This window comes from Lynx rufus, unplaced genomic scaffold (genome assembly GCF_022079265.1).
Source record: "Lynx rufus isolate CCGP_SWC_20201006 ecotype Redwood Valley unplaced genomic scaffold, mLynRuf1.p SCAF_1, whole genome shotgun sequence".
Lineage (NCBI taxonomy): Eukaryota > Metazoa > Chordata > Mammalia > Carnivora > Felidae > Lynx > Lynx rufus.
Window position 1 is genome coordinate 82,566,323 of NW_025814823.1, and position 22,986 is coordinate 82,589,308.

Below are 22,986 nucleotides of genomic sequence, written 5' to 3' on the forward strand. Positions count from 1 at the left end.
CTTCTCTGTGCACCTACACGGCACATGCGCAAATACAGTCACGGCACAAACCCAGCTGGCCTTTCTCTTCCACAAGCACGCGTGCACACGTGTACACATACACTGCCCACCTCTTCTCCACGTGAGCACACACCCGGCCTTTCTTCCTCTGTGTGCAATCACACATGCACACAGCTGGCCTCTATCAAAACGTCCACACACCTCCGCCTCTCTCCTCCAAGGGCATGCACGCCTGCACGTGCACACTCCAACCCCCCTCTCCACGTAAACGCCTGTGCGCACAAAATCTACCCTCCTTCCGCCTGCATGAACACACACCCACAAATACACTCATGTGCACGTGCACACACCTGGCCTCCTCTCTCCCTGGCGTATGCCCGTGGACCCTCTCTCTCCTCCACCCCTGCACACACCTGGCGCCTCTCCAAGTCTGTGCGCACACTGGCATGTGCACACTCCCGGCCCTTCCCTAGGTGTGCGCCCACCTCCGACCCCTCTCTGAGCGTGCACGCACACCGGCACGTACACCGGCACGTACACTCCGCCGACTCTTCTCCCAGTGTGCGCGCACACCGAAACGTGCACACCTCCGGCTCCGATCCAGGTGTGCGCACACCTCCATCCCCTCTCCAAGAGCGCGCGCACCGCGGCGTCTCCGCGCCAGGCTCTGCGTCTCGGTCCCCGCCCGGCGCGCACGCGCACACTCACCCGCACCCGCCCGCGCTGAGCCCATCCCCCTCGGAGCGCGCGCGGGCCGCACCGGCGGGAGGAGGAGGAGGAGGAGGGCGGCGAAGGCGCGAAAAGGCGCGCAGGCGCGCTGCGGGAGCCGGCCCGCCGCCCACGTCACGTCGCCGCGCCGCGCACGTCACGCCGCCCGACGCCCGCTCGCAGGGTGAGCCCCGCGCGCCGGCGCCTCGCAGGGCAGGGACCCCGGGGCCGAGCGCGCCGCCGGGACCCCGCCCGTGCCCGCGCGCCGGAGCGAGCCAGGTGCGGCGGGCCGGGGTCCCGCGGGGGGCGCAGGCGCGCGGGGCGCCCGCCCCGGTCCCGCCGCCGTCCCGCCGCGTGTGCGCGCCGGCTCCGCGGCTCCCGCGCCTTGGGCCCCGGGCGCCCCGCTCCCGCGCCGCCGTCGGGGACTCCGGGGTGGCCCGGCGGGGTCGCGGTCGGGTCGGGGGTCGGGGTCCCGGGCGGGGCCTGCGGGCGGGCGTCCCGCGGAGCAGCGGCGCGAGCGCCCGGCGGGGTCGGGGGCCGGGGTCGGCCCGAGCGCGGGGTCGGGGCCCCCGCGGGCGCGGCGCGGGGTGGGGGCGGCGCTGACCCGACTGCCGGTTCCGGCGCGGGAGGCGCGCGCGCGCGCGGCGGCGGCGGCTGCGGCGGCGGCCGGGTGACAGGCCCGCTGGGCCGGAAGACCACCTGTCACGGTGGCGGGGGGTGCGGGGGGGACCGGGGGTGGCAGGGTCTTTGTGTGGGCCGGGCGGGGTGTAGGGGGGGGCTGTATTTGCTCTCGGGCGGCGCCGGCGGGCAGCTGCCCCCAGGGTGGGCTGCGGGTCTGGAAAGCAGGGCTCCTGCCACCCGGAGGGTCCCTTGGGGGTGGCGGTTCCGGGGGGCCAGGCGTGGATGGTTTATTCACTTGGTTTTCTGTTCTTACTCATTTCTTGGTTTTCGTTCTTTCTTACCAGGAAAATTAGTCTTCTCTGGAGGGTGAACGTTTATAGCATCGACTTCACGGATCTGGTAACATGGCAAAAGATGTAAGTATATCTGCTTCGTGCCACAGACACGTTTCCCTGGCACCACGTCCTTCGTACTTTCCCCACCTGGTTCGGCGCCATGACGCACAAGCTGCGGTGCAGTTTCTGTTCAGACCTTGGAGCAGGTGAAACGGGTTCAAGGTGGAAGGATGTACGGAACCCGGTGGGCTCTGTGGACGTGCGTGTCTCGCTTCTGCAGCGCCTGACACCACGGACTTTCTTAGTCTTTGCAGGCCGCGTGAATTCTAGTTCCATTGCTATGTAGAATGACACCCTTAGGTGAGGTCAGGTGCCCAGACTAGGGCTGGTCATGTGTGCAGTGACCCTGAGCACCTGTTCTGTGTGGGGTGTAGGCAGTTAATTCACCTTTCATCCATAAAGCGGTAAGCACTTGCTTTGGCCCCCCCCCCCGCCTTTTTTTTCCTCAGAAAAATGAAATTTGGTGACTCATGAATTGTGAAAAATTCTACTTTAGCTTTTTCTGGATTTGTCACAAAACTGTAGAATACACTGAATAATTTTTTGAAACTTTTTCCAAGAAACTGGCTTTTAGGTTCAAAAATAGTGTGTTTTATTGATCCCGTAGTTCTTTGCTGCGCTTTCTCCCGCCCAGGCCTACCTTCTGTGCCTCTGGGGGTGTGCTGTCTTGTCAGCATCAGGGGAAGGGGGCTGCGTGTCTCTTACCTGTTGCACAGGTTGCAGGTACGGTCCAGATGAGCTGCGTCTGCCCAGAACATGAGATGTAGAGAAAACGTGTCTCACGTCTGTGGAACCAAATCATAGGTGTAAGCCTTACCTTCGGTTCAGAGGTTTTAACGTTCTCCGGAAAGCCTAAGTGAACATGTGGCTCGCTCTCAGTGACGGTTGGGCACGCACTCGTGTAGGCTCCCACTCTCCAGCACTGGGGTTAGTCCGGCAGAGAGTGTGTGAATACATACTGCATCCCACGCGCTGTGGCTGAGGTTCAAGTCATGATCCGTACGCGACTCAAGGCTGAGGTTATCGCCTCTGGTTACATTTGTTGGTGGCCATGCCCTTTTCTCTGGGAATTATCCCCCAAGGATGCCCGGCAGTGGTATGTGCTCAGGGGCAGGTGATGTCGGTGTGTCGGAGGGAGCCTGTGCCAGAGCGCAGATTGTGCGTTCTGGGAACCACGTTTCTTTATTAACTGAGTGACTGGAGTTCGTGGTGGCCTCTGGGGATGCAAAGACAGTCAAGGCCACTGCCATCTCCTCTGACGGTCACAGAAGCAGCCTCTGCACCGTCCTTTGTTGCAGCACGAGGGGTGGCGCGGTGGAGGCTTGGGCGCTATGAGCATAGTGGAGCCGTTTGGGCTGACAGGTGGTGTGAGGAGAAGCAGAAATGAAGTGCTTTCCCAGTCCCGACAGCTGGGGACGTCAGGTGTGGCTGGAACCAGGTCTCAGCAGGGCTGGTGGACTGGACTGGAATGGGGTCGTGGTCCAGGGAAAGGCATTTAGCCTTTTGTCAGCTGCCTTACGTGGGGTGTGACGTCTAAGTTTGGGCAGGTGACTCTGGCAGCCAGTGGTGGGGAGTCGTGGACAGTGTCAGCAGTTGGAGCTCAATGTAGAGTCAAAGCCTAAGCACAGGCGGGAGCCCAGCCCCTCGGGTTGGAGAGCGTGGGCTGGGACCCCGGCTTTACAGAGTTCTGGGGTCTCTGGAAGGCAGGAGGGGGCTGGAGTTAGGTCCTAGGGGTCACCGTGAAGGAGAACAAGTTTAGGAGACAGGCGAGGGCTCAGCCAAGCAGACTTGGTGCGGAGGATGCGGAGGATGAGGGAAGGTGGCACGGCAGCTTCCTCCCTCCAGTGGAGGCCCAGGAGCCCCTGCAGGTTTTGGGGGTGCTGCCCAGGAAATAGGCGGACGGCTTGAGCCTGTTGACTTGGGGTGGTGGGCGTGGGGCCGGCGACAGTGATGGCTGTCCTGACAGTGAGCCGTGGGCCACGCTGTGGCCTGGGTGGGCATCTAGGCACGCAGACTACTGTTGCAGGCTAACCCTGCAACCTGCGTCTCTGGTGGAGGGGCTTGATGCTGGAAAGACTTGTATCTTTTCACTCGTATAGTAGGTGTGTTTCAATTCGGAGTTGACAGGAGCCAGGCCCCCTGGTTTCTGTGTGCTATGTGCCTGCCTCAGTTCTTGGCCTTTGGGCACAAGGTGGAAATGCCTGAGTCGAGGGTGGCCTGCTGGTTTTGTTCACGTGTCCATCCTGTCGTCCTTTGCTATTTGTGGAGTGCCTGTGCCCAGCGGGGAGCACGGTGTGCTGTTCTGCTCTCCTGAAGCTCCTGATGGTGGGAGATGGCAGACGAGTTGGGGTGCTTAGGGCATGGGTGAAGGGCTGAGTTGGGGGCATGGGGAGGCCTGGGGGCAAGGGGTCCGGAGGGGGACTGAGGACATGGAGGGGACCCAGGGGGATTATGCGGGGGCCCTGGGGACAGGAGGTCTAGAGGCAGGGGTCTAGGGGCAGTGGGGAGGCATGGGAGGCTGGGGCACGGAGGGGCCAGGAGTAGGGATGGGGGGGCGCTCTGGGACAGGAGGGCATGGGGGGGACCTGGGGGCGGGTCACTGGGCTGGGGCATGGGAAGGCAGGGCAGGGGTGACTGGGGGCCGGGGCCCATGAGGAAACAGTGCTGTTTCATGGAGATGGGAGGTCAGGAAGAGCTTGGAGGTGGGTGTGTGGGGCTCCAGGAGCCTGGACCTGGAGCCTAGGTGCTCTGGCACCGACTGCACTTTGTGTCTTTACACATAAAGATTTGTATGTGTTTAAAAAGGAAATCAAGACACAACACTGTAATTCCTCTGCTTAAAAAAGCCTTGCGTTTTCTAGCAACATGTGAAAAGCAGCCTGATTCCCTGGTAATTAGTAGCTGGCCTTTTATCTTGCAAGCGTGTCTCTTCACCTGGAGGGGTGCATGGCTGCAGTGAGTGGGCTGCAGTTGGGTGTCCTTGTGGCAAGGCCCCTTCTGCCCTCCCGTGTCCCCAGCTTTACTCTGGCCGGGGCAGCATGTGAGGGTGGAGACCTGCTGCCTGTCTCCAAGGAGCCAGCTGGGAAGCAACGACCAAGTGGGCCCGAGGTCTTTGACGTTCATTTATTCCGATTACGTCGGTATGTGCTGGCGATGAAGAATTCAGATAGTAAAAATCCAAAGTCAGTATTTGTACCTGGTGTGGAGGTGAGAAAACTCATCTGGTGCAGAAGCATGTGGTGAGCTGGGGTCTGGTCACTCCCAGAAGTGGTCACAAGCAACGGTTTTGGGGGCTGCTTCCAGAATTTCGTAGAGTACTGGCCGGTCCTGGGATCTGGGGCGGGAGCTCCCTGGCCGTAGAGGCTGGCTGCACAGTGACGGCAGTTCCTCCTGTGGTCCCGACAGCCTTCAAGGCTGACACCTGGCTGTCAGTGCCGACAGAGACCGGCCTCGGAGCCTCTTACCAGCGTTCACGCAAGACCCCCTCACCGCATGCAGGCTTCCTCCTGCTGTCAGCCCTGAAGCTTTGGGACCCTCCTTAGATGTGCATCACGGGCGATGTTTCTGCTCAGAGTCCCAGCTGGGCAGGGCCCACAGCGGCTTGCATTTCAGTTACCACCCTGGGACCGTGTGGGTCTCTGCTCACAGCCGTGGGCCTGTCCCTCTATCATAGGGTCTCCTCATTCGGGGAGGAGGGAAATGTAATTGCTGTACTCATTTATGAAACTAGCTATCTGAATTCAATTTTGTGCCAGCCACAGCTCCTGTGAACACAGGTCACGGCTGGGGAGGTTGGCCAGGCTGAGAAGACAGTCATTTTCAGCACCAAGAAAGCCTCCTGAAGGAAATGGCAACTTCAGAGAAGATCCAGAAACTGTAATTGTTTAATACATGCTCATTGTAGGAGAAACTGCCATTGTGTGAAGTCACGGGAGGACCTCTGCCATGAACACATGCCCGTGTGCGAGCTGGGTGTGTGCAGCATGGCCCCGTGGGTGTTTCACAGGCAGAGCATGAGCTCCCCGTGGGCCCTAGACCCTGCAGGTCCGTGAGGAACGGGGAGTCAGCTGGCCGGTCTGTAAGGTCGCGGAGGCGCTTTGCGGGCCACTGTTAGGAGGTGGCTGCAGGTGTGGGAGCAGTGGGGGACCAGTCCTGGGCTGGGGCGGTGCATTGCCAGCTCCTGGCGGGGGAGCTGGTCCGCCTGTGTGCAAGCTGGTGTGAGTCTGCTTTGTGTTCTGTGATGGAAGATTCTCTACAGGTGTTCTGGAGAGCCGCAGAAGGCGTCCCATGTAGGCTTTGGGGGAATGATACTGAGGCCTGGTTCAATACCGCTAGGAGACCAAGAGCTTATCTACAAATACATGTACTGGGTATGGTTTTCAGCTCCAGACCTCGAGGGTGAAATGAGGGCTGGAGACATAAATGTGGTGACGCAGCACCGAGCCGTCTCCCTCGGTGTTGGTTGGAGTGCATTGTGGGACCAGGCGCTAACTCCCAGAGCACCAGCCTGTCCTGTCCTGGCAGTGACTCCCCGGTGGGCATGGGGAGGGGGGTGTAGCCCACACGGGTCCCTGTGGTGGTGTGCTCACTCTTACACGGGCTCTGCGTGGGCCAGAGTGGGGTGGAGAGCAGAAAGCTGCAGCTTGATGAGGAGACGCTCTGGGTGTGTTGCTGTGGAACAGGTGTACGAGTGAAGGCGTTCTGTCAAATTCACAAGGGACACGGAAGGGACATCCTTCTCCTAGAGTCAGTTCTGTGCCTTGGGCTTGTCACGAAGCCGCTAGGAAACGGCCCTGGCTTGTAGTGTGGCTTGTGGGTGATGCTTCCCTCACAGAGCTGCCTTTCTGGAAAGCTGTGCTCTTGAGAACGTTCTCGTGTGGACTCAGTGCCAGCTTCCTGTGAGTTGGGCTTTGCAGGGTCTGTTAGGAGGGACAGGGCTTGGGTCAGCCAGGGAGGTGCTTGGTGAGGGCACACAAGTGGAGTGTGGCCGCATCAGGGGTGATGCCCCCTCAGGCACCCACCGGTGGCCCCCAACCACCCCCTAGTACCCCCAGGCGTCCCCCCCAGTGCCCCCAGGCCACCCCCCAGACCCCCTTAGGAGCCCCCAGCCACCTCCAGGCCCCACCCAGCCACCCCCCAGGTGCCCTGTGCCTCAGTGTCCTGTGACCTGGTGTCATGCCCCAGGCAGGTCTTGCCGGGACACCGTGCTCCTTGGGGCCATGCCTGGAGTAGCAGCTGTGCATGTATGCAGCATGTTGGGCTGTGGTAGGTGGTCAGCTATTGAAACAGGTGAATTGGGAGATGAAAACGGCTACAGACCTAAACATGTCATTGTAAATTCAAACGAACATTTACTCCCCAATCCTTTGCTGTAGGTGCGAGCCTTTCCTCCGTGAATGGCCCGCTTGCTTGAGTTGCTTGTCCATGATGCCATTTCCGGGGAGGGGACAAAGGACACAAAGACATCAAGAGATACTGAGTCTGGCCTTTCAGAGAGTTTGCAGGTTTTCCAGGGTTTTAATGATGCATGGCACGGCATAAATGGTGCTTAGGGACCACACAGCAGAGTCCTGCTGCACTCTGCCCAGATTTCTGGAACGTGGAGAGCCCATCCCACTGCGTGGACGCACCCTAGGTCTCCGTCCTTCAGCGCCAGGGCTTTCGGGGCTTTCTGGCCACATCTCCACATTGTGTGGATCCATCATAATGTCCAGGGAGGAGTTCTTGGACGTGCAACTGCGCGGGCACACGCATGAGTGTGTGCAGGCGAGTGTGTGCATGGGTGTGGGCGGGCACGGGCATGTGTGGGCATGGGCGAGCGTGTGTGGACACAGGCGGGTGGGCATAGGCGGGCATGAATGGACACGGGCGGGCAGATACATGTGCTGTGTCTTTGAGATGTCAGGTAACTTGTCAGAATGATTGTGCCAGTTTATACTTTTATCACATTGTGGGGGAACTCATTGTAACGACCCCTTTTTGAAATTCAGTTGGATCACAATTTAAAAGCCCACAAAACTTGGTCCATTTGCAGGTAAAATTTTAAATTGTGTTTTTTACCTTGCATTTCTGGATATAGAAGTTGAATCTTTTCCTTTTAGAATATGTTACTTTGTGAGTTGAAAAGCATCTCCTGTGTTCGCTTTCTGTCCTGGTGTTTATTTCCTGTTGACTTGTATCCGTGCTGTATAAATTAACGATGTTCAGCCTTCGTTGGTGATTTCATGGCAGAATGTTAACATTAGGTTTGCTTTTGTCGTTTTAGTAAGGGTTGTGAATATAAAACGATTTCGACATAAACATACAGGAAATACACCTTGAATTTGCAGTTTGAATTTTAACGTTAGGTACAGACAGTTCTTAGGTAGTTTAAGCGAGTTTCCTGCATTTGATTGGTGAGTGTGTATATGTTCATCCTCATTCAGTGAGATCACCAGGACTCTCTGAGGCCCAAGTTGAGGTTAGTGGTCAGTACTCTTGTAACTTCCTGGGCACATGACTGTGCAGCGTAAGTATAGCCCACTAGATCTTTTCAGCCTTACACAATGTCTTCCTTCCTCTGCTGGGAAGTGTTAATAACTGGGATTACCTTGAAGGGGTCTTATGTTTCTCTTGTTTTACTTGCTTTTCAGAAAAGTGAGGATTTGAGTGAAAAATATCTTATTCTACCTGTATTGACAGGACCTCAATCCTTGTCTGCAAATTTGCTCCGAGGCTGAGTGTGGGCGTCAGTCATGAAGTCATACACGGCCATGGCTTTGATCTGGTGCACTTCGAAATTAAGCCAGCTCGTCTAGAAGGTGTTTATTGTTCCTTCATCAGTATCAGTTCTGAAACATGTTCTTTTTTTAAAATTCAGGGGCCGTGTTAGGAATGATGTGCAGCTTATAAAAGATATTTGCCTTAATGTCATCTGAGAAAGTAGTCCATGAGTTAGGATAGCTATGGGTTATGAGGTGTCTCATCCTTATTTCAGGGTGCCCTTGGTGTGCCCTCCCCCAGCACAAGCACAGCTCCAGCAGAAGGGAAGTCACAAAATTAAACAATGTCATGGGGTTTTGCAACCGCAGAGAGCTTTGAAAGCCTGGCCTGTAGACCTAGGTGCCAGCAGAGCACCTCCCAGCCGGAAGTGGGTGCCTCCCTCCTGTGGATGTGCCCCCTCTTCCCTTGACACATTGGACAGTGGCCCTCATGGAGGTGCATGACCACGTCTCACTCTGGGGGCAGGAGGGCTGAGCATTTGGTGAGTGTGCAAGTCAGTTTCTTGGATCCTGGACACTCTGACCTCTCGTGCATCCTGGGTCACTGTGTATGGCTCTTGTGTGGACAGTGGTCCGAGAAATGGTGCTCACTCTGTTTTTGAGCTCTCCTTCCCCTGGGAAGGAAAAGGCTGGTGGTAGGGGATGGGGCTGTCCTGTCTGTCCATCCCTGTGGCTGCAGCCCACCTGGGCCCTTGGAGGTTGTGAAGGACAGTGGTACTTGTTCGAGCTCCTGGCCTCTGTGACTTGGTTTTTGTTAAAAGGAAAGTTGGGTTCTTTCTGAAAGGGAGAAAGTAATAATTTTTCCAGAAGAGAAGTCAGATCGGTGTGTTGTTAATTTTTAAATTAGCCAATAAAATAAGGCTACTCTACGAACAGAAAACGTCTCCACCTCTGGCTGTGTTAGTCCTCTGCTTTCCATGGGATGGCGGGTGTGTCCGAGTGCACGTGAAGCCACGGGACCATGGGTATTTCCTGGAACCGGTTTCCGTGTCAGGACAGACACAGCGATTCCCAGTGGATCCGCGCTCTGTGCTCTGAGCCCAGCTCTCCCTCGTGCTTGTGGGGCAGCCTCAGGCAGAGTCTTCTCTGGGGGTTGGGGACTCATCTGCGGAACGAAAGTGACAAGTGTACCTTCCTCTCAGGGCAGTGAAGGTGGAAGTGCCAGCCACATTGTACGTGTGGTCCAGCCTGGCAGCACCGGGTGGGTCCTGAGAACAGGCCAGTGGCTCTGAAGGACTTGGGAGCTCACCGCGGGCCTGGGTCTCTCCTCTGTTCGCACACACACTTCTGTTCTAACCAGAGCTCCGGGGAGAACCCCACTCCTAGTGTGGCTGAGGGGACCGGCTCCTCCTTAGGGCCTGAGCTTGGGAATGAGTTGGGGTGCAGGGGGTCGGCAGGCGCCCAGAGACAGGGTGTCTGGGGGTGCTCCTTTACCGTTGAGCACCCAGGGTCCCTTGGTGTGTTTTAGCTCCTGACCTTGGTCCCCATCTCTCTGCTGACGGCTCCCTGCCTCCTCCAGCTTGCCCCGACCACGGTTTGGACAAGTGGAGTGGGAGGTGGGCAGCAGAAATTGGTCCTGGGTGGATGAGTCCCCGACTCCGGGGGCTCCCCCTTCACGGGGCTGAGGCTGGGACACGGCCGTCCGGAGGGTGGGTGTGGGGGAGTTAAATAGCAGGGACTTTGGTTAAGGAGAAAAGCTCTTGGTGTGGCCATCTAGTTGGGTCAGACTTTGCTATTATACAGAAGGCAGAATCCTGTTCTCCTGGGCAATAACTTACTGATAAATCACATCCCAGCCTGCTATTAGTGTCCCCGTCAGGCCCAGAACGGTCTCCCGCCACCACTCAGCAGGTGTGAAAATGCAGTACGCACCACCCAGAGCTACCTCAGCGTAGACCTGCTGTAGAAACACCAGAAAGCAGGTGGAGGCAAATATTTAAAAATTGTGTTGGAGTCATGTTACATTGTCTTCCAGGCAATCTCGCATTTGTTTGTGTGTGCCCAAGAATAAATTTGACGTTTCTCTGGCAAAAAGGCAGAGGGTGAAGTGTAGAGTGCAGATACGGAAGAAAGCCGATGTTGTGGTTCCCGCTGCGTCTGTCTAGGAAGGGCTGTGACCGCGGGGAGCGAGGGAGATGATTCAGGGAGAAACCCAGCAGTGGGCTGGGTGGTAGTGCCACGATTCTGCACTCAGTTGACATTCCGGTTTGGAGCGGTGGTGGGGTCAGGCAGAGGTGGACGGGATGCTGATTTCTGCCAGCATCTCTGGTGGTGCTCACGGGAGCCAGAGAGTGCGGGCATTTCTGCACTGGGAGAGACATCCTGGAGTGCAGGTAACGAGAGTGCGGGAGAGGCCCACCTGGGAGGGGGCGGGGCAGCAAGGACAGCTGTAACTTGTGTGTCACTCGCGGGGTCGTGGCCCCTGACAGAGAAAGCCAAGTTCTCACCTAAATTTCAGATCCTGGTGGCAGTACTGCTCCATCTGCCATACCCACTCGCCCCCCTCCCCCCTACCTATTGGAAGTTGCAAATTTGACTCCTGCCTCCTGCATCACCCCTCACTGGTGGACTCTCTCCTGAGGATGTGCGTCTCCTGTGGCTGCTCCCTGGAGTGTGCACTCTTGGTGTGAGTGTGCGTTTCCTCCGCAGATGTGCTCTCTGCTCTCCAGCTGCCACTGCCCTGCCTGTGGCTCAGGGCCAGCGCTCTGTGACCTTGTGTCCTGTCCTGTCCAGTCTGTGGATGTGGACCTCTTCTCCATTCGCTCCTGCTGCCGTCTTGGTTTCTTTTCTGTGGTTGCCCCTCGGGGTCCTGACCTCAGACGTGTGGCCTAGCCTGTGTCCTTACCTATCCCTTGTCATGTCTAGATCTCATTGTCCTGCGGTTCTGTGTCCTTTGTTTAGAACATGACAGCAGCCTTATGCATATCCACTTACAGAACACAGTCTTTCATTAAGAATTCAAATGTCAGGGGTGTGTGGCTGGCTCAGTCACTTGATTGTCTGACTCCTGATTTTGGCTCAGGTCACGATCTCACAGATCATGAGTTTGAGCCTCACATCGGGCTCTGCACTGACAGTGTGGAGCCTGCTTGGGATTCTGTCTGTCTGTCTCTCTCTCTGCTCTTCCCTTGCTCTCTCTCAAAAAATTAATAAATTAAAAAAAAAATTCAAATGTTAGAAAGCTGACAGTTGTTGAAAATCATAGTCCAGGTGATTCTACTACGAATCTGCTGGTGATTTTGGAGTTGACTCTCTAGGTACCTGTGTTTGAACGTGCACATCTGTCACACAGCTTTATGTAAAAGGACTCCCACACTGTTCTCCGCTCGTTTACTCCACAACTTGGCCCTAAACACACTGGTAACTGTAAACATAGATCATTACAAAGACACTTTTTTTTTTTGAGAGAGGAAGGAGGGAGAGGGAGGGAGAGGGAGGGAGGGAGAGGGAGGATGCACTTGCCGCACGAGTTGGGGAGGAGCAGAGGGGAGAGAGAATCTTAAGCAGACTCCACGCTCGGCGTGGAGGCCCAATCCCACGACCCTGGGATCACGACCTGAGTCGAAATCAAGAGTTGGATGCTTAATGGACTGAGCGCCCAGGTGTCCCTCTGAAGACACTTTGGTGGGACATTTGAGACGAATGCAAGTGCAGGCAGAGAGGATGTGGTGGTGACGCCTTGCACCCTGTCACTGTCCTGAGTGACGGCTGGCTGGCTGGCTGTGCACACTTGTCCGCCCGCTGGGTGGTTGTGAAGCTGGTTACAAACATGTTGTCCTGTCATTCACTATTCTAGTGTTATCTCTGAAAGATGAGAACTCTCTAAAATGCCCCAAATAGCGAATAATCATTTGTTAGTATCGTCAGAGAGCTAGCAGCTGGAATTCGGAAGGTTTGTGTCAGTGTAGAGCTGGTGGGTTGGATGTGCCCTTGTTTATGTAGGCCTGCTGATATGGGCTTTTAGGTTGTTTCTGGAACCTGCCTTCACAGCAGAACTGCGACCACTGTGCTGGCTGGTGGGCCCTCACAGCAGTGTCACGGTGTGGGTGATGTTGCGGCTCGGCAGCACCCTCCCTGCTGGGAGCGCTGGTGCCCTGGTGTCGGCCTGTGGGTCAGGTGGAGGCAGAGGCGCCATTCGAAGCCCTGTTCTTCCACTGCCGGATCCAGTGCTCCTTCTTAGATCGTTTCTACCTGGTTCTCTTGTCCGCGCGGCTACTTGGAACTGGTTTTTATGTGACGAACCGTAGCTCTACCTGAGACACGTTTGTGTAACATGCCACCTCCGATGGCTTTGTGGTGTCACCGTGGTGCCCTCTCTGTGGCGGGTGGGTAAGGCGGGAAAGTGCCCCACTCGGTGTCATCACGGGCTGCCCAGAACAGTGGCCTGGGACCGTGGTTTTGTTACCCACGGCTTCCGTGGCTTGCGAGTTTGGCTGCAGCTGTGCTGGCTCGCAGCCCAGGACCTGAGAGTGTCACACACCAACACGTACCCCCAGGTCCCTGTGGCAGGACCATGTCCACTCACTCACCTGGTCCTTGGTGGGCTTTGTTCACTTCTGGGCTGTTGGCCGGAGATTGCCCCCAGCTCTGGCCTCGTGGGCCCTCTGCCAGGTAGCTTCCATTGCCAGAGCGCGGGAGGGAGGGGCTGGAGCGAGGTCCATGTACACACAGGGAGAGAGACGAGCCAGCCAGACCCCAGCCTCCGGCTCCTGAGACCAGACGTGGCCTGTGCAGATCCGGTCACCAGGGCAGGCCATGCCTCAGGGGGAGGGGATTGGGTGGGGCCGTGAAGTGCCCCCTCACCTACTGTGCTGGGCGTGCCCACAGGCTGTGTCCTTGTGGCGGTGCTTGGGGCCCCGGGGCCTGGCGTCCGTTTGCTCTGGAGTCGAGGGAGGGTCTCTGCAGGAGCCACAGGGTGGGGTGAGGGGCCAGGCCTTCAAAGTATGTCTGGACTCCGCTCCTACCTTAGATCACCCTTGCAGCTCACGGTATTGATGAGCGCTCTGTTACACGGTATGCTTGCAGCGCTGATGTCTTCTGGTGGGTGCCGGTGCACTGTGCCCCTCGGCGAGGCCCTGTGTGCTTCCGTGGTGGGTGGTCGGGGTTGCCTCCCAGGTAGGTGCTGTTTGTATGGCTGCTGTGCAAGGGCTCCGCCTCGAGTGGTTATACCGGGTCCCTGCGGGCACGGAAGAGCTGGGCCTCACCGTTCTTCCCATCCCTTCGTCTCGCCTGCTCGAGGCAGGTGCCAGCCAGCAGCCACGATGCACTTGGTGCCCCCGCAGGCCCAGATGTGCTGCTGCGGTCAGGACGCCGGCTCCCGGTGCGTGTGGGGACTCAGAAGGGGCCGCTGTGATGGGAAAGGTCAGGAGGGTTGCCGAGGCGCGAACAAAGGTTCCTTTGGACTCCCCCCAGGTGCCTGGCTGATCACACATGCTGCTGTTTTGTGTAACTGTTGTTAGGGAGCCGGGCCTGTGGTTGCTTTCCTGGGTCTCTGGGTCCTTCCTCTGCTGCCTGAGGCCCCTGCCCTTTGCCCTTTCCCGGCCTTGTCTTGCTGATTTTTGTGTCTGTCTGAATCGGCGGAATTGCTGGCCCACTGCCTCTCCGTGTAGGTACAGTTTCATTGGAGCACAGGCTTGCCCTTTGTTTGGTACTGACTGTGGCTGCTTTGGTGCCACTGGGCACTCTTCAGCTGTCCCCGGGCCGGGAGCTGCTTCGGTCTGGACGTGGCTCTGGTTTTCTTTCCAGGCACGTGTCCTGCCCTCACTGGCGTTTCTGTTCTAGTGGGCCCATGGGGGCGGCAAGGTAGGACTTGTATAGAAAGTAGGCAGCCACCAGAGTGGTGGTGGTCTCCCAGCGGCTGGCCCACCCTCCCCCCTGCCCTGAGTGGCCGGGGCAGTGCCTCTGATGAGCCCCTCAAAGGTTGTGGGCGGGCCCTCGGCCCTGGGTGTCTGTCCTGCCGAGGGGTCCGCACTGTATCCTGCGGTGACCAGAGGGGTCTTGGGGAGGGTGTTCTAGAGAGAGAAGGAGGGGGATCAGGGTGTCAGGGTGTGCAGCAGGAGTGGGGGGTCCCGGCCACACCCTCTGCAGCTTGTGAGGGACGCAGGGCAGAAATGGGTGGCATGTGTGAAGCTGGAATGTGGTCATTACTACTTTGGTTTGGTAAGTAAAGAACCTAGTTGGTGTTTCAGCGTCCACGTCTAATTGGCTCAGCTTCCTGTGTAGCAGCTGAGTTTTACTGCTTTGAGTGGATCATTGTATCCAACGTTGGAAAATACACAGTAACTGGGTTTACTTACCTTAAGTACAAACCCAAAAAGCTGAGTAACGAGTGTTGTAAGAAAAACTCAGGTTAGTTGTGACAAATGAGTGCCTTCGCTGTTGGTTTACATGTTCATTCGTTCAGCGTCTTGGTGTTTCTTCCTGGAGGGAGGTTTGCATCTTAAGTATAAAGAGCGTGCAAGGGAAGGAGTTCTGTGCACTTAACTTAAAACTACGTGCAGTACAGGAATACCGTTTACAGCATCCCAGCAGCCTGGTTCCGGTGCTGGTCCCGGCGTCCCTGCGGGCTTCGCCCCAGGCACAAGAGGGAAGGGGCGTGGGTGGTGTGGTAATGTTTTCCTGGGTCCCAGTTTGTGGTTGTAAACTAAGGTCCTGTGGTGTTGACTGTGAAGCCCCTGAGGATGGGATGGTGTTAGAAAATCGCAAGGAGGCTGTAACGAACACGTTAATGTTTCCCTGTGCTCCCGGCGGTTCTGTGCTGTGTGGCCTCGGACTGTCCTCCCTAAAGAACTGCAGGAGCCAGGAGCAGGGCGCCCCGGGGGTCCCTGGGCTCCAAGGGAAGGAGGTGAGCACCTCGGCGTGGTCCATGTGCTCAGGCCTGCTGCGTGTGCCCAGCCTCGGGGCCTGTCCCTCTTCACAGGGCCACAGGCTCTTGGGGCCACGGGCTCTTGAGCCCACGCAGACAAGAAGCAAGTGTAAGATTACAAAGTGGGAAAGAGCAAACTCCATCACAGGGGACCATTTCCAGGGTGCACTGCAAATTTAACACAAATGTCAGTGTTGACAGACTCCGTCCTGTGTGATTTGAGCTCGCTTTAAGCTCGTACTCAGACGGGGGTCTCACTTCATGCACAGAGTGGACCGTGTGCCTGGTCTGCACCTGTCAGGCTCATACACCAGCACCGGTGGATGGCTCCTTGGAGGTGTTGCTGAGTCACGAGGGCCACCTTGCAGCTGGCCTAGGGTGTCCTGCCTTGAGCCCTGGCAGTCCTGTGCCCCAGGGGCTTCCCAGAACCCCGTGGTCCCAGGCAGACGGAGATGATGGGTCACCGGCTGCAGGTGTTTAAAGGTTTGCCCGTTGCGAGGCTGCGAGTGAGGTGGGCTGGCACTCCTCTCCTCATGCGGGTTGTGGGGACTTGCCTGGGGTCCCACAAGGGCCTAGGGCTGGCATCTGGGAGGGGAGGGAGCAGAGCTTTGAGTGGGCATGGCCGCGGATGGATGCTGGTGGGCCAGGTGTTGTAGCACTGGCCACAAGGCAGGGCAGCACCTGGGGCAGTAATCCCCTGCTGTGCTGCTTGTCACTGTCATCCAGAGACGTCTCCTTAGGGTGTTCAGTGTCCTTTGGGGTTCACACCCACGAAGGGTGGTGTTTTAGAAAAGCTCCATTGTGGGAGGGCTGAGGCTGGGACCCCGGGGGTGGATGGGGTTATGGGTGACAGCGCCAGTGACCTTCCTATACGCCCCTGAATAAGTTTGTGTGGTTCAGACAGACCTGCTTCTCTCCTGAACTCCATGTTGTCCACGTGCTTCTGCCCAGTGCCGCCCAGTGCCATGCTGGCCCCTGCGCCTCAGACGAGGTGGACACACGCAGCTGGACCAGACAAGTGTGTCTCTCTGAGTTGGTCATCAGGCTCTGAAACGAGTTCCATCACGTTTACAGAGAGCACAGTTGGGGGGACGAGCTGGGTGTGGCCTGGACTCAGGCTTGATTTGGGGGCTGTGTCGTGCACTGTGTCTGCACAGTAGGGCAGGATAAACCAGCTCTGGAACCGGTTTAGGTCAGTCGTATGTGGAAGCTGGTTGACCTCGAGAGTCTGTCCTGCTCTGGTATCGCTGGCTGCCAGGCCTCTGCTGGCCGGGTGGCCGCTTTTCCGCAGCTGCCTTGCCTGCATGCCTCCAGAGCTCTAGCTCCTTCCAGGCGGACTTATGGAGCGCTGCTGTCGGCCTTCGAGGTCAGGAACCCTAGATGCGTCATTTTGGTCCTGACCGATTGTCTTTGGTCATTGGCAGTCGGTCATGTGGCTCCAGGAAATTTGGGCCAAATCTGCATGCAGCTGTTAAAGTATGCTTCAAAAATACATTCAGTGGCTTCCCAGATGAAAAGAAGGACTTTTTATGTTCTAGAGAAAAATCGGTCACCACTCTCTCACTGCAGAACAATGACCTCAGAGTTCAGGGGTTAAAGCGACAGTAACCCTTTATCCTCCCGAATGGTTTCCGTGTTTTGGAATTTGGGCGTGGCCGGGTGGCAGTGTGTCCGGCAGCCCCTGAGGAGGAGAGGATGGCAGGAAGGCAGGCCCCCACTCTCTCCAAAGCCTGACTTCCCAGCCCCAGCTTTCTAATTTCCTTCGTGAAAACCGAGCTTGCTCCACCTGTGATTCCGACACACGTTGTGTTGCGAGATAGAATTCCTGTGCCCGTGAGACTTGCTGTGGGGTACCTAGTCACGGTCCCGCATACGGACAGTGGGCGTCAACGAGCTGCCAGCTGCCAGCTGGCTTCTTCCTATGTCACAGTTACTGCCCTCAGGTTTACGCTCCGAACTGGAAACCAGGCTTGGGAACAGGGTGGGTATGGGAAGACGGTCCTGTCAGAGGTGGTGCCCTCAGGCTCCCAGGTGGTGTCATGGGGAGGGGGGTGGCAAGCACTGCCGGGCAGCCTGCTCCGGACGTTGCAGCCCCTTGGTGCTGGGCCGCCACGCATTGTGGGACTCCCACGGGGCTAGACTGGGGCTGCATGGGTGGTGGGTAGGAGGAGCCTATTGAAGACTCCAGCCCCCTTTCTACATGAGGTTCTTTTGAGCGACAGAAACGAGGCCTTACAGAGCACGAGTATGCGGAACTTCCATCAGCGTCCTCCCCGTGGCTGGGAGGGTGTCCGGGAGCAGACGTGATGCCGCTGGGTGCACCTGTGGCTCGCTCCAGCCTCTCTTCTGTGTCAGCCGGCTGTCTGCCTCTGTCTTCTGCTCTCTGTGTTCTCCAGTGACTCCCCAGCTTTGGATTGTGACCCTGAGACCGGCAAGAAGGGACTGGCCTCTTCATCTGTTTCCAGACTTATCCGGAAAGGGCTGGGCTGACCTGCTCGCCGCCCAGGCCACTCATCCGGTGGCCATGGTGGGTTGTGTGTGGCCAGGGAGGACGAAGCCCTTTGGCTCTGGAGAGGATGGGCTAGTCTGATCACTTGAGTTGGACTAGACCTCCTCCAGAGTGACTGGGGGCTTCCTGGCCTGGTTCCCTTCCTTCCACATTGTGAGGGGTTGCTGGGGCTGTGCCGCTGATGTGTGGACTATGAGTGCTCCCTCTGCGGGAGGGGGTTTCCCATGAGTGGCCCGTGACCGCCGAGCTGGAGCAGCACAGGCAGTGGCCCCAGGTTGGGCAACGCTGGGTCCCACCCAGGCAGACCCATGAGGGCAGTGACAGGCCCTGTGTGATCTTGGGGCTCCATGGCTGCCAGCTCAGGCGTCCAGCCACCCGTCCACTCTGGTACAGGACAGTGGACATGGAGCCCAGGGCCGCTGTCTGTGGGATCAAGGAGCCGGCAGCACCAATGATGTGCTGGGAGCCTGGGGCCGTCTGACAGGTGTATGGGGGCCCTGAGGCGCTCTCCTGCCATGGCCGTGTCCTCAATTCTGTGGCAGCTGGTGTCCCGTGTCTCTGGGGCACCCTGAGCCTGTTTGCTGGGACCAGCCTGGTGCAGGCTTCCTGGCCCAGAAAGTTGTGCCGTTGAGTCTGGCAGCTCCTGGCCAGCAGTCCTCTAGCCCAGCCCGGCCTCAATCTGCTGCCATCCTTGTGGGCATGTGCTTGGCTCCCTCCGCTTCTGTGGGAAGGTGGAGTTTTGGAGAGTCCAGGAAACGTGGCCCATGTGGTGTTGGCACGGGCCTGACTTCCGTCTCGGGTTCCGTGTGTGGATTTGTGCATTTTGGGTGCATTTGGTGTGTTCTCTGTGCACCATGTGGAGAGAGGGAACCCATCCTTGCAACACCGCAGGGCCTGACATGCGGCTTTTCCCGTGCCAGGCTCAGGCGAGCCTTGCCTGTCTGCAGTCCAGCTTGTTGCTGCCCGTACGTGCTGCCAACCTGAGGCTCCTTCTGGGGTGGGAAGGGGCCGCAGATGCCCTGGGTTCCTGGACAGACAGGACGATGCTGGAAAGTGCACTTGTATCCCTTCACGTGCGGCCTGGCCTGCGTTTACACACCTGTGAGGAAAGTCCAGGCACACCGCACAGACATGTGAGCGTCTGTGAGTGCGTGGCTCGTGTGGATGTGTGTGAGATGGCTGTGTACACACAGGCGTGAGTCCCTGAACACCGGGGCGTCCTCAGCCGGTGCTCCCGCTGGGCCAGGAATCCCACTGCCCGGGTCGCTGGTGGTCAGAGGCCTGGGCAGGAGGCAGAGGAGGCTTGTCTGCCAGGATTGGTTGACCTGCGATGTGGCTTGTGTACACGTGTGTGTGTGTGTGTTTATGCACATGTGTGCACACGTATGGGTGTAGGACGTGTGTGCATGCATGTGTATGTGTGAGTGACCACGTGCGGATGGTGTGCACTGGTGTGAGTGTGCGTGTGGCAGGGCTGGTGTCTGGTGAGGCTCAGTGTATCAAGACTGTCTTGCCCTGGTTTGGTGTGCAGCAGGCACATCTTCGATGTTTGGTGAGGACAGACTCGGGTGCGGGCGTCCAGACGCCGATGGTGTGCAGTGCCCGTGATGAGCTCATGTGAGCCCTGATTCTTCCCATGAAAACCCAGGGAAAGCGGACGCAGGACGCGTGTCAGGGGTCAGTCCCAGACATGGCTCCCTGTAGCGGCTCAGGTGCGTTTGCACACCTTGGGGAGTGATGTCACTTGCCTGGTGCCCCAGTGAGCTGCGTGGTCAGTGGGCCCTGTGCGTGGTCACCCTGCTCAGGACATGGGGGTGCCGGGTGGACTTCGTATGCTGCCTGGCCCCGGCCCACACTCCTGTACACAGAGGTGCATCCCCCGATTTCCGGCAGAGCTGCCGCGTCCGGGGCTCTGAGGAAGCCCTGTTCTCAGGTTGGATCGCCCATCTGCTCTCACGACAGGTGGTCAGATGAATTTTATGCTCACCCGAGGTGCGCCTCCACTAGCCGCAGGCACTGCCCCTTAAATGTGTGTGTTGACTTAATGCACAAAAGCTGTATCTCATTAACGTCACAAGGGTTAAGCTTCGAAGTTCCCTGCATGGGCTCCTGACCATTCTGTCTCTTTCATGCCGTATTTTACACCTCCCTCACACAGCCCGGCTTGTTACGAACTGTAGATTTGTCGCTCTTAGACCCCCTATTTACTGTCCTTGTTGCTCTCTGCAGGCCGGTCTAATTGAAGCCAACGGGGAACTCAAGGTCTTCATAGACCAGAACCTTAGTCCTGGAAAAGGTAAGGCGCCTCTTTTCCAAATACAATTCTGTGGATGAGAGTGTTAGGGTTGGTGTACTCGTGAATTTCTGTGGGACGAAAGCCCCTGTCAAGTGTGGGGCCCCTGCTTTGGGAGGGCTCCTGCCTGGGGCCGCCGACAGCCTGCAGGCACCTGTCAGTGGTGGGCTCACGCTGTTTGCAGAAATTCGGGGACGTGGAGAACGCAGGTCATGTGCTTTCCTCTGCCTCACGGGTGCCATGAGCCTCCAGGTGTCTGCTCTGGACCCGGGCGGCAGCCCAAGGCTGGTGGTGCCTCCCTCACGTGCGTCCGGGTTCGTGTCTTCCCCATCAGGAAGCCACGTGTGTATGTTCGGTGGCTCGTTGGGATTCAGGGCCGGACATGGAGGTGGACAGGTCCAGGCCACTGGCCCCTGCTCTGGGGTCCCACGGTCTCCCTCCTGGTGTTACCGTGATGAACATCTGCCCACGTGTATGAGCGCACTGGCTATTTCCCAGGATAGACTAGGTGTGGAAGTGCTGGACCAGAGGGCGTGTACCTTCCAAGTTGATGCGTGACACCCGGCCACCTGTGGCGTCCTGAGCTCAGAGTGGCTGGATTACCGCTGCCACCTCCACTCAGCCTCCACCAGGCTGAGGCCCTGACCGGTGACCTCTTGGCTCCTGCTGTAGCTTTGGGGGAATGTCCCAGCCCCTTCCCATCCATCTGTTGCTGGCGAGTGGGACAGGAGTCCAGCTGTGTCCTTCCCCGTGGGGCCCAGTGGGCCTGGCCCATGTGGTTAGGGTGGTGGGCTCAGGCCCTGCTCCCTCTTTTGCATCAGGATGGCCCCTTCTGATGCTCATGGAGGCTCTCCTCTCCTGGCTCAGTGGGTCTCCCTCGTCACGCTGGCCACCGTCCCCTGGATGGGCTGTGGGCCCATGTGTGCTCTCCGGGTTTCTGTGTTTGGAAGGTCGTAGGCAGCGTCCTGCTTTTCTGTAGATCCCATCCTCTTTCCCTTCCTGTCCAAGGACAGGGCCCCGCTGAGGGACTCAGTGTTTGCAGATGGTTTTAGTTCAATGGCTTTTACCGTTTACAGGTTGCTTGAGCGAGGTGCTTCAGTCTAACTAATTGGACACTTAGAATTTTAGGATTTACAGGCGTGACGTCTTTAGTAAAAGTGACTAAGCAGAAATAGTAGTGAAAACACTGTGATCTCTGCTCCCCTGGAAACAGTGGAAGCCTTTCGTTCTGGTGTTTGTTTTGAGTCCCTTTATTGTTTGGACGGTCCCACAGGCCCCTCCCGTGATCAGGGGCTGCCTGATCTGTGCTTGAGCCCTTATGGGGGTTGCATTGGAGAGATGAGAAGACAACAGCTTCTTGAGTCTCTAGAATATCCTGGTGCCAGTTCCCTGCACTGTTCAAGGATTTTGCGTGTTCTTGGGTGTGGTCTGGCCCGCCGTGTCCCTGGCTCCGCTCACAGCTAGGACTGCTGTAGTTCGAGGCTCCTGGCTCCTGCCTCTGCTCCCGCCTCTGCTGGGACCAGCACAGCCTCCCAGGCACTCAGCCTCCTGCCCCTGCGCCTCTGGCATGTTCTGGGTATGAGGAGGCCCACGGCCACATCTCTGCAATGTGCTCCCTGCTCTGACCCTATGAACGCAGGCTGAGCGCTGCCAGGCTCCCGCTCCTTCCAGAGAAGTGCTTTTTCGTAAACGGAGCCGTTTGTCTGTTGGACAGGCAGTCCGGTGCTGTTTCGGCCACAAAGGGAGTAGGACCAGGCTGCCCAACTGCTGTGCTCACCCGTGGGGACTGTTCCACGCACGGCCACCTTTGCTTCTGGCTCAGGAGCTCCGATGCTAATTTTGGGTGGTGTGGTACTGACTGGACCTGCTCACTCTGGGTTATGCAGTGGTGTTCGTGAAGTTGGGGAGCCCATGGGTGTCAGACTGTGTTGTCTGACCCCGCTTTCATTGTGGGCGCTTCCCGAGGAGCGCTTGGCGGAGACTCAGCCAGGGTTATGCTGAGTGAGGCCCAGACCCCTGGCACAGGCTTGTCCAAGAGTCCGGGAATGTGGCCTCAGTGTGTTCCCAAGAGCCTGTCTCTCTGGAGGGACCGTGAAGGGCAGGAGTTGGTTCTCGCTGGGGGTAGGGATGGGGAGTCAAAAGGAAGGCCATGGCCAGACCTGGTGGAGGCTGGGCCATGAGGGGGCAGGGGCCCGTCCCGCTTCCTGTCCGCATGTGCCACGCCTACAGGGCTGCCTCCCAGCTGCTCCTAGCTCCACCTGCTGAGAGTTTGGGAGCCCCAGTGACCCTGCTGCCCTCGGCTGGGGCCAGTGAACCCTTCCTGAGGTGAGGCTCCCCGTGCCTGCTCCTGCCTAAGCTCTGGCTGTGATGCCCCCTCACACTGGGGTCTTGCGCATTCCCATTCCCTGGGTCCTGGCCTTGACTCTGCTCCTGTCTCAGCCTCCAGAGCTGCCCGTGCTTCTTCACCTGCCTCTTCTGCTCCTCTGGCTGCTGCCTGTGGCCCATTTCCAGGTGCCAGTGTCTGCAGACTTCTCCAGAGGCAGAGCCTACGGGAGACGTGTGGTGAGTGGGAGGGAGGTTCGTTGTTGTGGGATCGGTCCCTGTGACAAGGGGGCCGGCAGGCCGGACACAGGCAAGAAGTGGGGTTGGAGGCGGCCACTCCTTCCTCGTGGAGGAGACCTGAGGATTTGCTCTGAAAGTCTTTGCCTGGTTAGGGGGCTCTGGAGGGTGGTCTCCCCTACCTAATGGCGGCTTGCGGCTGGTCTGTGATCGGATAGCTGGGGACAAGCGCCTTGGTGCTCACATCAAGTCGGTTGTCACGCCTGCAAGATTCA

General features: G+C 57.9%; 1 protein-coding gene across 3 annotated transcripts in view; it reads left to right on the plus strand.

Annotated features, from left to right (window-relative positions):
* The first annotated feature begins 899 nt into the window (after nucleotides 1-899).
* TFDP1 (transcription factor Dp-1) overlaps nucleotides 900-22,986 on the plus strand; it is a 40,133-nt gene continuing 18,046 nt past the window's right edge. Inside the window, exons 1-3 of one of the 3 annotated variants that reach the window (XM_047082091.1) lie at nucleotides 900-987; nucleotides 1,674-1,745; nucleotides 20,089-20,155. In XM_047082091.1, coding sequence (XP_046938047.1) covers nucleotides 1,734-1,745; nucleotides 20,089-20,155 — 79 coding nt within the window. In that variant the 5' untranslated portion in view covers nucleotides 900-987; nucleotides 1,674-1,733. Of the gene's footprint in view, nucleotides 988-1,673; nucleotides 1,746-8,823; nucleotides 8,968-20,088; nucleotides 20,156-22,986 lie in introns of those variants that run through there. The other 2 variants (XM_047082083.1, XM_047082099.1) reach the window with 2 other exon arrangements.